At 46.7% G+C, this 13,483-nt stretch overlaps 1 protein-coding gene across 1 annotated transcript in view; it reads right to left on the bottom strand.

Moving 5' to 3' along the window:
- Positions 1–13,483, bottom strand: part of LOC138962248 (zinc finger C3H1 domain-containing protein-like) — a 46,905-nt gene that overhangs the window by 8,408 nt on the left and 25,014 nt on the right. Inside the window, exons 23-33 of the mRNA XM_070333992.1 lie at positions 13,009–13,198; positions 12,283–12,516; positions 11,631–11,804; positions 11,106–11,284; positions 10,243–10,363; positions 9,696–9,773; positions 8,365–8,468; positions 2,076–2,183; positions 1,799–1,903; positions 888–1,166; positions 323–424 (exon numbers count right to left, since the gene is read on the bottom strand). Of these exons, the coding sequence (XP_070190093.1) occupies positions 323–424; positions 888–1,166; positions 1,799–1,903; positions 2,076–2,183; positions 8,365–8,468; positions 9,696–9,773; positions 10,243–10,363; positions 11,106–11,284; positions 11,631–11,804; positions 12,283–12,516; positions 13,009–13,198 (1,674 nt within the window). The remainder of the gene's footprint in view (positions 1–322; positions 425–887; positions 1,167–1,798; positions 1,904–2,075; positions 2,184–8,364; positions 8,469–9,695; positions 9,774–10,242; positions 10,364–11,105; positions 11,285–11,630; positions 11,805–12,282; positions 12,517–13,008; positions 13,199–13,483) is intronic.

Raw genomic sequence — 13,483 nt, 5'->3', positions numbered from 1 at the left:
AGAACCCCTCTTTTCAGACCCCCACCCCCCTTCATTCATTCAACACTCAATCCCCTTTTCAAACCTCGCCTCTTTTTCACACTCTCTCTACTTAATCTCTCTAAGTTTACCCCATTTTCAGACCCCCAACCCCCTTCATTCATTCAACACTCAATCCCCTTTTCAAATCTCGCCTCTTTTTCACACTTTCTCTACTTAATCTCTCTAAATTTACCCCCATTTTGAGACCCCTCTTTTTTAAGATCTAAGATTTGGGGAGGTTTGAAAAGAAGGGTTCCACTGTAAAAGGTCCCACACTAAAGCAAGCATGGAGAGAACTCACAGTTTCCACAGCTGGAGGTTGGCCACTTTGTCATAGATGGCGCTGGCACAGAGACTGCGAGCGCGGCGTGCCTGTCCCTCCTTCACCGCCCTCTCCACACACCTGTCATCATACAGCACAACACTGGCCTCACTTCTCATGGCATGCGTGTCTCACAACTCATGTACTTTCATTCTGAGTGAGTCTTGCATACAAAGGGAAATAAGCATGGCTAACTAAACAAAGATTTAGTCTGCAGCTGAATCAAGCCATTTTTGTCTCCTCCCCACTACCACCACAAGCTGAAAGTGTTTTGATGTTCAGGTGTTCCTATCCTAATGTTAGTGGGCAAAGGAGGAGACTCCAGGATCACTGAGTTCTGCACTGGACAAGCCATCATTTCTTCCAGTTTTAAAATTGTCTCCCAAACACATGTAAATGTACTTTAACAAGTATTTGAATATAATCATGTGAGTTACAGTTCCAAAGTTGGACATTTCGTTTCTGTTGTTAATCAACTCCACACAGATTTACTACTTTCAGATTCCAAGCAGCAATCGTGCAACGGTCAGTATCAAGGACATACCTGATAAGCAATGAAATGTTGCTGGGCATGAGATCGTAGAAGGTCTGCAGTGCAGTAAGGGAAGCATCCTCCGGCAGCAGCTCCAGGTAGAACTCCACCAGGTCTGTCACGTGACTCAGGTCCCGCCACTGCTGGCTGTGGGGTCCGTGTTGCCGTGGGAACGGAACGGTGAGGAGAGTGGGCGCCGTGGTGATGCTGCGTACTATGGCTTCCTGCAACTGCTGCAAGGCCTCCTGGGAGGTGGAATTCTGTTGTTGGCGGTAGAGGAACTGCACGTAGCTGTGAAGCAGAAGAAAGAATTAAACTTATGATTTCGTTTGGTGTTGGTCGGTTGGTTATTTTTTCTTTTATTTGTTTACTTTTATATGCATTTTTTGGTTTGTTCCCATGTGTGTGTGTGTGTGTGTGTGTGTGTGTGTGTGTGTGTGTGTGTGTGTGTGTGTATGTGTGTATGTGTGTGTGGTATGGTGTGTGTGTCTGTGTGTGTGGTGTGGTGTGTGTGGTGTGGTGTGGTGTGGTGTGGTGGGTGAGTGTGTGTGCGAGCATGTGAGTGGTTGCACGTGCCTGTGTGTGTATGGGGAGGGATTGTTGTTGTGGTGGTGGGGAGAAAGGTGTTTGATGTGTTTGTTCTGTGCTTTCTAATCCCAGCAGATCCTCTGTAAAACGAACAAAAATCTAATGAAAGTGTGCAGACAAATGCTCTAGGTGGCGCTGACATTAAAACTTACTGTATTTCAGACTTCAATCAAGAGCGCAAGATTCTAGAATGCTGACAACTTCGCAAACTACAAGGGAACAACAAGTTGTGACAGTTTGCAGGGAGAAACAAAAAATACCAAGCATGTTTCTTTCAAGTCGCAAACACATAACAAAGCAGAGCATAGAAAATTTAGTGTAGAAAATCCACCCACCGTTTCCAGAGTGTAGCAAGATCAGCAGCATGTGTGGTGGCAGAAAGGGCTTGTTCATACGTGTTGATCACCTCTCCACTTTCCCCTTGTAGCTCCAACAGCAGGCTTTGGTTGGGGGGGAAAAAAGAAGATATTTCTTACAAGTATTTCAGAAGCAAATAACAAAAAATAAAAGAGCTGCATTTGTGTAGTAGACACCAATGAATGGAAATGCAAGTTTTGACAGTTCACACAACAACCACTTCTATAAGAGATAAGACAAGAAAAAAGTCCTTACCAGTAACACAGCCACAGATAGGTGTTCTTCGCAGCAACATATCCTTTGGCCTCTTCTTTCAAAGGTGGTAGTCTTTTGTGGATGGGTACCTCAAGCCCAAGCAGGTTCCTGCAGAAATTACAACACACACTGCATGCATAACGTTGAGTTTTTAACATCAGAGGCACATTAAATTAAAATAAAACAATGCTACCTTCTAAATCCAAAATTTTAATAATAAATTTTCATTTAATTAATATACTTACCCAACTCACATATAGCAATTAACTCTAGTTCAGTGCTGGTAACGCTGTACGCGTCCCCTTGGTAACAAGGGAGACCACCCTAAAAAAGAGTGATCCATCCCATAATATCAGACCGATGTCCGGTCCAACATCCGTATGCGTGCGCATACGCCGCCATTTGTATCATTCGAACGAAGCCCAACTCACTACTTTTTTAGAACCCAATACCACCACAGCGGGGAGGCGGGAGGGTTTAAACGATGTGAGTTGGGTAAGTATATTAATTAAATGAAAATTTATTATTAAAATTTTGGATTAAATTACATATTATTACCCAACTCACATATAGCAGATTGCTACTATAGGTGGTGGGTACTTACCAAAACTAGGCATGCAGGACTTGTCCCGCCGCTACCATGGCAGGCAGCGCGGAGCTTCCATCCTGTCTTACAGAAGCGACATCTCTGAGGTAATAATTGACGAAGATGTCCTCAGAGCGCCAGTACGCAGCTTCCAGTACCTCGGCTAGCTTGCCGGACCGAAGAACTGCCACAGAGGATGCCCAGGCTCTCGCCTCATGGGTTCTAGCCGCGGTGAGAGGCAACACTGCCCTAATATCACCCGACTGCACTTGCCACCATGCATATGCTCGTTTGATCAGAGTGGAGATCCATTTGGCCAGAGTCACCTTAGCTATATCCTTACACCTAGCCGTGATTAAAGATATGAAAAGAAGCTTTTGACTTTCTGACCTAACAGGCCGAGTTCGAGACAGATAACATCGGAGAGCTCTCACAGGACAATTTGCAATATCGGGATCTCCAGGAGCCAAAATCCTGCTCAAGGGTGGGATGCGCAAGATTGGAGAAAGCTGGCCAGGTTTCTGGTTTTTCGCGAGAAAGCCGGGAACAAATTTGAGAGAAATGGAACCATCCTTCTCGAACGCAATATCCTTGTCTAAACCCGACAAAGAGTGCACCTCACTACCTCTCCTCGAAGTAGAGAGAAGCGTTAAAAACACAGTCTTACGCGTCAAATCGGCCAAACTGGCTGACAAAAGAGGCTCGAACTCTTCCGAGGCTAAGAAACGTAAGACCAGGAACAAATCCCATGCAGGGAGAAGCGATTTTGAACGAGCTGCTAAAAGGGCAGCCCCCTTAATAACACTAGCGATAACCCCTCCGAGCGAAATTTTGTGGCCTAATTGCGCGAGGGTCGAAGAGATCGCCGACCTCCGGACCCTAATAGAAGAGGGAGAAGTCCCCTGATCAGCCAACCACGACAGATGGTTGGCTACATGAATAGACCTAGGTGAAAGAGGTTTAACCCCGTTAAGCGCGCACCACCTAGACCAAGAGGCCCAGTGCGATGAGTAAACCGAAGACGTCGATTTTCTATGTGCATGTCCAACGAATCTCAGAGTAGGGGAAGAGGCCCCTGCCCTACGCAAAGCGCTTCGGACAGAATCCACGCGTGAAGGGCCAGGATCTGTGGGTTCTCGTGCTGAACGCCTGACCGAGGCTGCACGAGATCTCCTCTTTTCAGGGCGAGAGGGATCGGGGGCCGAACTGCTAGACGCAGTAGGTCGGGAAACCAGTGCTGGCTTGGCCACAGAGGAGCGACCAGAACCAGCGCTGGTTTCTCTAAGTCCACTTTCCTGAGGACTTTGCCTAAGAGGCAGAACGGAGGGAAAGAATACGCCGGAAGATCTGACCAATCCACTTCCAGAGCATTCACCTTCCAGGCCAGAGGATCCGGGAAGGGGGACACAAAGAGAGGAAGTCTCGCCGAAAACCTCGTCGCAAAGAGATCTATCTTGGGCTTGTCGATCTGCGACCAAAGCCGCTGCAAAGACTGGTGTGTGAGAGTCCACTCTGAATTAACAATCCTGTCCCCTCTGCTCAAAGTGTCTGCAAGGACGTTCAGACTGCCCTTCAAGTACACTGCTGACAACAGAATGTGCTGGGCGTGACACCACTTGAGAATGCGACATGCAATGTCGGAAAGACTGTGAGACCGAGTCCCCCCCTGTTTGTTCACATACGACGCCACAGACATGTTGTCGGTGTGAAGACGTACATGACTGCCCTCCAGGAAAGGCTTGAACGCTAGAAGCGCCAGGGAAACGGCCTCCAACTCCAGTACATTGATATGTAGGGAGGCCTGAGAGCAATCCCAAACTCCCGAAACCATGTGCTCGTCCAGATGAGCACCCCACCCCGTCAGAGATGCGTCCGTAAACAACTCTCTCTCCGGCGGTGGACGAACAATGGGAACACCCCGGAACAAATCCGGAAGAAGCCAAGCACCTGTGGTCTGCTGAAACCAAGTTCCCAGAGCGATCGGAACACTCCAGTCCTGGGATGTCTGATCCCACCTTGACTGCAGGGAGGCCTGAAAAGGCCTTTTGTGAACCCTGCCCAACGGAATGAGGGAAGCCATGGATTCCATCTGACCCAGAACCGAAGTCAGAACCCTTGCACTGGCGTGATTCTCTCCGTAGAGAGACCGAATCAGACCCTGAAGCTTGTCGATCCGCCTTTGAGACGGACGGACAGACCACCGAAGTGTGTCGAATTCCATGCCCAGGTAAGAAAACGTCTGGGATGGTTCCAACTCGGATTTTGTCAGGTTGACAGAGAAACCCAGCTGTGCCGCCCGGCTCAGCACCCTGTGCGTATGAGCCTCGCAAAGCCCCCTGTTCTGGTGAAGGATTAACCAATCGTCCAGGTATGCTCTGAGACAGACGCCTTCCTGTCTCACAAGAGCGCAAAGCTGCCTGACCACAATCGTGAAAATCCACGGAGCTAAAGACAGGCCGAACGGCAGAGCCCTGAACTGGTAAGCTTTGCCGCCCCAAGGGAAGCGAAGCCACTTCCTGTCCGCGACATGTATGAGGACGTGAAAGTAAGCGTCTGTAAGATCGATCGACGTTGCCCAATCTCCCGGCCGTAAGGCCTCCCGAACCGAAGTTGGAGTTTCCATGGTAAACTTGATTACTCTCAGAAACTTGTTCAAAGGAGAAAGATCTAACACCGGCCTCCACGCCCCCGAGGCTTTCGGCACTACGAAAAGTCTGCCGTAAAACCCCGGTGACCGCGCGTCCAAGACCTCCTCTATAGCTCCCTTGAGCAGCAGAGCCGAGACCTCCTCCTGGACCGCGTTCCGTGCCACCAAATCCTTTGGCGCCCTGCAGGGCGGGATTATCCTGACCAGGGGAGCCTTCTGCCCTGACCAGAGAAGCCGGAACCCCGAACACACTATCCCCGTGACCCACTTGCTGGCCACCAGTTGCAGCCAGGAAGAAAGGGCCCTGGACGGGCCGCCCGCTACAACCAGCGCGGGGGCCACAGGGATGTGTTGTTCGGGGAAGTTTCATTGGGGGTGAGGCTTACGCCCCGACCCCCTGGAACCCCCGAAAGACTGACCCCTCTTAGGGTATGGAGCTCCACGCCCCCTACCCCTGGAGGAGAATGACTGCTTCTGGGCCTTCCCACCACCTGACGAAGACGTCTGAGGCTTAGCAGAAGAAAACGCCTGAGTCTGAGACTTGCCCTGAGGCTTCTGGAAGCCCTGTGAAGCCAAACGTGCGATCGCTACATCCCGCGCGTCCTGTGTCTCTTTCTGGAGTGCATCGAAAGACGCCTGCCCTAGGAGAGACCCCTCAGCAAAAGGGGAGACCTTCAGCCTCTCCACAGTCGCGGTGTCCCGAAATCTGGACCCCGTCAAGAAGGCTGATCTCCTTGAAAGCACTGCGTGAGTATACAGCCGGGCAGACAAGGCAACCTGTTCTCTAGTCACCTTGCCCAGAGTAGCCAGCAGTGTCGAAACATCTGTTGGCGACGCATCGAACCGAAATTCAAAAGGATCAAGAGATGTGGCAATCGATCTCGACAAAGACCTTTGCAGAGACTCCGACAAGGACGTGAGCTCCAGCAAAGACCTTCCGACTTCCTCCAAGGCTGAGAGAGAACCGTCAGTACATGGGACAACTCTATCCCTATTGTACCCATCTTCTCTCAAAGCAGCAAGTTCCGGCGTCACCGGAAGTGCCCCTGACGGCAGAGCAAAAGTGTCAATCAGGCTCACAGGATAAGGGTTGAGCTTGAACTTCGGAACACCGGAAGCTGCTCGAGCCCCGGGTTGAGCCAGCCAAGAGACAACGTCTTCCGGAGCATCACCGTGCTGAACCAACAACGGCACTGCCGGTTTGCGTTTCCCACACAAGACGTTCGCCATTTCATAGGCAATAGTTGACGATTCCCGGAAGCGGAAGCGAGGCCGTTGCTCCTGTGCACTCCGGAAATCGTCAAAAGCAGACCGAGGTGGGTGAAGCTGAGCCTTGTCCTTCACCACCCCTTCCGGAAAGTATCTGAACGCCGTTTGCGCCGCCAGCGCCACTGCGGCTGACAGCTTCACGGGCAAATTCAGTTGGGAATCCTCTACCACTGAGGCATCCCCGTCTTCCGCCCTACCCTCCGACTCGAGATCAAGCTCGGAGCCAGGAGGCAGAACATCAGACAGTTTATCGTCGGCAGAACCGACCACTTCCTGCCCCCTGGGCGGAAGAGGACTAAAACGGTCCCCGATATTCTCATAAAGAGACGTACGGGGGCGCTCGTCCTTTCGCTGCTCATAAGAACTCTCACGGCCTCCAACGCACGAGAGAGCCCCCTGAGCTCGCACACCGGCAAGCGGTGTAGACATACCTTGTACTGGTGTCACATTCAGGAGAGACACCAACTTGGTACCCCCATCCTGCGAAGCATGGACATCCGCCCGAGTCACAGTCGCCGAAGGCTTAGCGGAAGTCGAAGCCGGAACTGCAGGAGACTGCCGTACCTGTGCTAAGGAGAGAACATCAGAAACACCAGACGGAAGCGCTCGTAATTCCTCCCTAGTGGAAGATAATTCCGACGCAAGTGTCGAAACTTGAGCGCTCAAAGTCAACAATAAAGACGCAACTTCAGTTGGCGCTAACCCAGGGCAGCCATCTGAAGTTGAAGCAGAAGCAGAAGCAGAAGAAGAAGAAGCTTTGCCCGAAACACCACTCTTGCCAGAACGTAAACAAGCCTGACCGGAAGTTAAACTGACGTCTGCTAACACGGGAGATTTAACAGAAGTTGAATCAGAAGAAACAGACGCGGATTTTCCTGCGCCCTTCTCTCTCCTCGAGCTACGTTTAGGAGGCGAATCGTCAGGCACCTGCCTCGAACTCGGCTTCCTTTTCACGCTATCAACAAGCGCAGCCTCCGCCATAGCAAAAATAACTCACGAAAAATTTCAAAGAAAAACAATTTCAGAAAAATTTCACAAGTACAAAACGAGCGACGAAAACGTCGCTAAAGTTATAACAAAACGGAAAGATCTCACCACACAGCTAGGTAAAGGTGAACAGATAGGCGACGACCAAGGGGAGATGCCAAAGCCAAGGACTAAGGCGAAAAACTGCAAACAGCAGGAGCGTACATCAGAAGCGTCCTTCCCAGTTGAACCGCTGAGAGAGAATGATACAAATGGCGGCGTATGCGCACGCATACGGATGTTGGACCGGACATCGGTCTGATATTATGGGATGGATCACTCTTTTTTAGGGTGGTCTCCCTTGTTACCAAGGGGACGCGTACAGCGTTACCAGCACTGAACTAGAGTTAATTGCTATATGTGAGTTGGGTAATAATATGTAATTTAATAGCAAAGTTAAAGCACACACACCAACACACACACACACACATGTATGTACACACGCACAAACACACTCACCCATACAGGCGAGCACATATACACATGCACATAGTAATAGTGCCTGGAATATACTTATGAATCTCTGATACAAATCAATCCTCTATCAGTTCTGACTCATCTTCATCTGAATGCTACTAGTGATGCCCACAGACACAGTAATACATGTAAAAAAGTAATAAGGACTTATCAAAGACAAACAAACTGCATGACCAACAATTTTACTTAACTGCTGACAGTTTACAGAGCTGGGTAAATAGTTGGTTTTCTGTTCTTCTGTAATAAACGGGAGATGTTTCGACAAGGTATAATAACAGACTCACAAGAAGAAAAGGTTTGGGTCTGCTTTTGCCATTTCCTCCTGGCTGACATCATAATGACGCAGCACAAATTGCTCCAACTGTTCCAGGGCCTCATCAATGTTTTCCTGTTCACAGAAATCATTTTATCTACAGGTCAACCAAAAAAAATGGAACATGAATCAGTCAATAAGTAACAGAGTAAATAAATATTGAAATAAATAAATGTAGTTTCCAATTCATCCTACAAAAAATAAGCTTTATCTGCATAACAGTCAGTACTGAAAACAGAAATCCTTAATCATTTACTGTTCTTCTCACGTTTAGATTTGAACACATCTCGCAGTGGTGAGTTGGTTTTACATACAGCAAATGTACGCCCATCCATTTATTCAATATCATTTCTATCACATCAAACTTTGTATGCTGAATACCCAAACAACATGAATGACTAGATAACTGTTTGTCGTTATCTGTGGCAATGGACAACTTCCCCAACATGAACATTGAAAGAAACAAATGAAGGGTGGAGTACAGGTGTGAATTCTATCAGGCTCTCATGTTCTCTTAAATGATGGTTTGCTTGGCTGATGTGCAATACAAATTTACATGTACTATGTACTGTGATAGACATTGGCTTTTCTTGTCCCTTCAACCTATTCGGCTATTCTGATTTGCTCTGAATTCTACAACAAGAAGAGCAAACGCTCGATCGAGTCACTTTCGCAGTTCTTCTGAATATTATATGAGGCATCAGATGGACAGGAAGAAATTGCTATTCACAACACAATGAGTCACGTTCACATAAAATTTGAGCCCGGTCACTTTTATAGTTTCCGAGAAAAGCCCAACGTTAAGTTGTGTGTTGCCGAACAGAAAAGGCTAGTTATCTCCCTTGTTTTTCTGATAACGTTCGTAAAAGGCTACAGATGTAAATACTTTGATGTAAAGAATAATCCTACAAAGTTTCAATCACATCCGATGAACTTTGTCAAAGATATAAAATGTCTAATTTTTCCTTTGACGCTGACCTGTGACCTTGAAAAAGGTCAAAGGTCAACGAAACCATCGTTAAAGTGTAGAGGTCATTGGAGGTCACGACTAAACAAAATATGAGCCCGATCGCTTTGATAGTTTCCGAGAAAAGTCCAACGTTAAGGTGGTGTCTACGGACGGCCGGCCGGACGGCCCCGGCCGGACAGACTAACACTGACCGATTACATAGAGTCACTTTTTCTCAAGTGACTCAAAAAATGGTTGTATGTCAGCTCAAAGCCAAAACGTTTTTCTTCTGCCTAACATATATGAATCAAAGGTCACCGTTCATGTCTTTGAAAGGCTTGATAAATATTCACCTGTGACATTTCCAGCAGAGCTACGTGGAAGTGAAGTTTGGCGCTGTACAAGTTGGGTTTTGTGGCATCCAGCAACACCTGTTATCACACACACACACACAATGAGACACACTTTCATGATTCATGACATAAATGAACTTTTTTTTTCTCAGAAGAAAAAGGTGAGAATCTAGAGTTTGCAAGGTAGCTAAGTACAATGGAAGCGCCGATTTAAGACTGGCAAAAATCTGAGATCAGGTCAATATTCAACAAATACATGAACCTACTTGTTAACTTTAGCCCAGCAAGACGGACCCTTAAAATCAACAGACACAGGCAAAGTCAACCTTGTGCATTCTCTTTTCACAAAGAAAATGTACTACGAAACTGAAAACAACCGGGGGGAGTCTTAAAAGGGGAGTTAATATACTATATCAGCATGCGTGCTTGAGTGCATGTGTATGTGTCAGTGCCGAAAAATGGGTAGGGCGGGTTCTGAGTTCCTTTGTATAAGTAGTGGAGTTTGAGTGCATACGATATGCATGTGTCAGTGCAGAAGAGGACCTACCTTTCTGGCATTAGCAACGTCGTGACATCCAGCGTAAATATCGGCCACCATCAGCCAAACGTCTTCCAGGTGAGGCACACACTGCAACACTGGCTTCAGGATCTGACACGCCTCAACGTACCTGTCACAGTACACTCACATTAAAGGCACAGTCCTTCCTGTAGAAATGATTCGGCCAGGCTTTCACATGAAACAAGGTTATCCCTCCACTTGGACACACCTAGGAAATCAACTCGGGTGCTTTCGGTGCAAAGTGGGTATTTTTTATAAATTAATTTCTTCATTAACACTAGCGCCAATCTGCAAAACTGATTCATCCGAAATTCCCACTCTGCATAAAGAGCAGTTAGGATGTCGTGGTTTTTTTTGTTTATGTGTCAAAGTGGAGGGATGGCTGTACCCCTTGTAAAGGCCTGGCCAGATCTGAGATGGTGAGCCATCCTGTTTTCATGGGAAGAACAGTGCCTTTATCATATGCATGTTCTTCAACCCCATGCATGATCATGGCAATCATCATGAACATTTATACAAAGCTGTGCTTCTACACACTCATTCACACATTTCTTTCTATCCAACTCGATCTGAGGTTTCTAAATCACCCTGTATGTATGACTACATTTCACATATCATAACACATCAATCAATTGGATAAACAGATGAAAAGAAAAATAATTAACATATCATACGCAGTAACAAAGAATATCATTTACAAAGCATTAAGTCAACATTCTGCTTCACTAAAACCTGACTGAATGAACTCTCATATGCTCACTTACTCAAACATTACACAATTGCCCTCCCTTCCTCTCTCTCTCTTGTCTCTCTCTCTGCCCGCCCACCCGCCCGACTACTCCCTCTCTTACTTTTCCCGTGAACGTAGCAGCTCAGCCAGGTTCTGCACGGCCATGACGTAGTGAGACGATGTGCCGCTGTCCAAACGCTTGTCAATGTCCACAGTGACAGCCTGGCCCAGGTACTGAACCAAGGTTTCTAAAGATGTGGCCAAGTTGGCTTTGTTGTGCCAGGGAATGTACAGCTTGTCCTGAGGAGAGAAACAACAGAGGCACTTTTAACAGCTACCGCATAGACCTAAATGACACTCTCTACAGTCCACTCATATAAAAATAAAATCCAAAAGTCTCTAAAAATGCTGTTGAACTTTCACAGAAGTTATCCCATCTGAGGTGAGAAACAACAGAGGCAGTTTTAACAGCAATTGCATTACTCTAAATGACAATGAAATCAGTCCACTCAAATAAAAATAAAACAAATTAATGAACTTTCATTTCTGAGCAGCAACTAAATAATGCCGCTTTTAACAAAAGAACCACTGAAACCAACATCACACACATTCCAGTCGTTTAATCAGGAGATTGTAAGCTACTGACCTTTGACCTGATCTGTCCTGGGTTCTGGTTGGCTGGGTCATAGAGGGCGGCAGGCAGACACTGAAACTCCATCAGGTGAAGCAGACAGATCCAGAGCACGCACCTGTCTGCGTGCGTCAGCCTCTTCAGGTAACCCCTCTCCTTGCTCACACTGTCTCTCAACCCCAGCACCGACTGCGTCATAAAATAGAAGTGTAAACCTAACAAAAATGCACATCACTAATTTTTAAACTCAGCACCAAAATAACATAAGAGTAAACCTAACAAAAATGCACATGACTTATTTTCAAAACAAGCACTGTTTGCATCATAAAATAAAATAAGGAGTAAACCGAAAGAAAAACGCATATCCTAAATTGACAGCTGCAAATATAATAGCAGAGAGGGGGAAAAATGCTCTGATGCTTAGCTCCGACATCCCCACCCCCCCCCCCCCCCCCCACCACATACATACCTATTCAATGACACCCAAAGGGTTCAGAAAAAACCCTAGCCCTCCTACTAGATCACAAACCCAAGATACAACTTAAATATACACACAGCGAAATGCTTTAACACAGAAAACACAAGCCACCAGAAAATGCCAACAAGTATTTGACACCAGTGCCATTGTAGCTTAGTACCTTATCCACAACCTCACACTCATCCCCACCTTGATGAAATTGAGAGCGGTTTTGAAGCGACCAGACTGAATGTTAAGGTTCACTTTGTACAGCAGCATTTCAAGCATCTGGTGGGAGCCCATCAAATCTGGTTGGCAAGGGAGATCCTTCCCATTCTCTTTTGCACCCTTCAACGCTTGCCTCCCTTCTTTTCCACAAAGGAAATCTAGGGCTGAGTTGCAGACTGCGTCTTTGGCGTGAAATCCAGTGCTGGCTTCAAGCAACTAAAGAAGAAAAAAAAATTAAATGTTGTAGAGCCCCAAATTATCTTAACTTCAGCAAATACATAAGCTTACTTACGGCAAACCCTGATCATTCCAAGCCATCCAAAGCAGCTGTTTTCTGCTGTCACTGAGAATATTTGACAAACAAAAGGACAAATCAATCCCCCCCCCCCCCCCCAAAAAAAAAGGTTATTTCTACAATTTAAGGGCACCCCTGAAAATATACAGCCATCCACAGTATCAAGGCTGGGTGTACTGGTGTAACAAACAAAATTCAATAACATAAGAAAAATATTGTTTCAAATTATAAATATTATCTGTAAGAATTTGTACACAAATGTTATGAACATCTGTATACTACCTAATTTTATGGGAATGTTTGTATACACGCACATACATGCACCCTCGCTGGGTCTCCATTCTCTCAGACCTTTGCAAGAGTCTGACAATCACATTGATTGACAAGACCAAAAACAGTATCAGAAAACTGACCAGCCACCAGATGTCGTAGCAAGGGGCACAAGCCAGCGCTGTCTGACACAGGTCTTTGAAGTCTGCAGCAGAGTCCGGGTGACGCTTGTACAAAGCCAGGTAGTGGACCCACAGCTCCCAACTGTCCTCGTTGCTCTCCAAGCCACGCGACAGCACGTTCAGCGCCTGGCCCAAACACTCCTCAGAGGATCTGCAATGGCATTAACATTGCATGAGAATTGTCATGCAAATTATGATTAAATAATATTTGACATGATGCCAGTGCTGCATATAAGAATTTGCCAATGTAAGAGAGTAGCTTGATCGTGCAACTAGCCGTCGAGAAAGGTCTCCAAATTCTCTATGAATGGGGGCAGGAATGTTAATTGCTGACAGAAAGAAAAAAATCACAGATAAAGAATTAGATTAATGGCCGAGTAAAAAAAGCCTGCTATGCACAGAAATAAGATCAACCTGCTCAAACACTAAAAACATA

Source organism: Littorina saxatilis, linkage group LG3 (assembly GCF_037325665.1).
Source record: "Littorina saxatilis isolate snail1 linkage group LG3, US_GU_Lsax_2.0, whole genome shotgun sequence".
Taxonomy (NCBI): domain Eukaryota; kingdom Metazoa; phylum Mollusca; class Gastropoda; order Littorinimorpha; family Littorinidae; genus Littorina; species Littorina saxatilis.
Note: the sequence above shows the minus strand (reverse complement) of the source record. Positions and strands in the feature narration are given on the sequence as shown.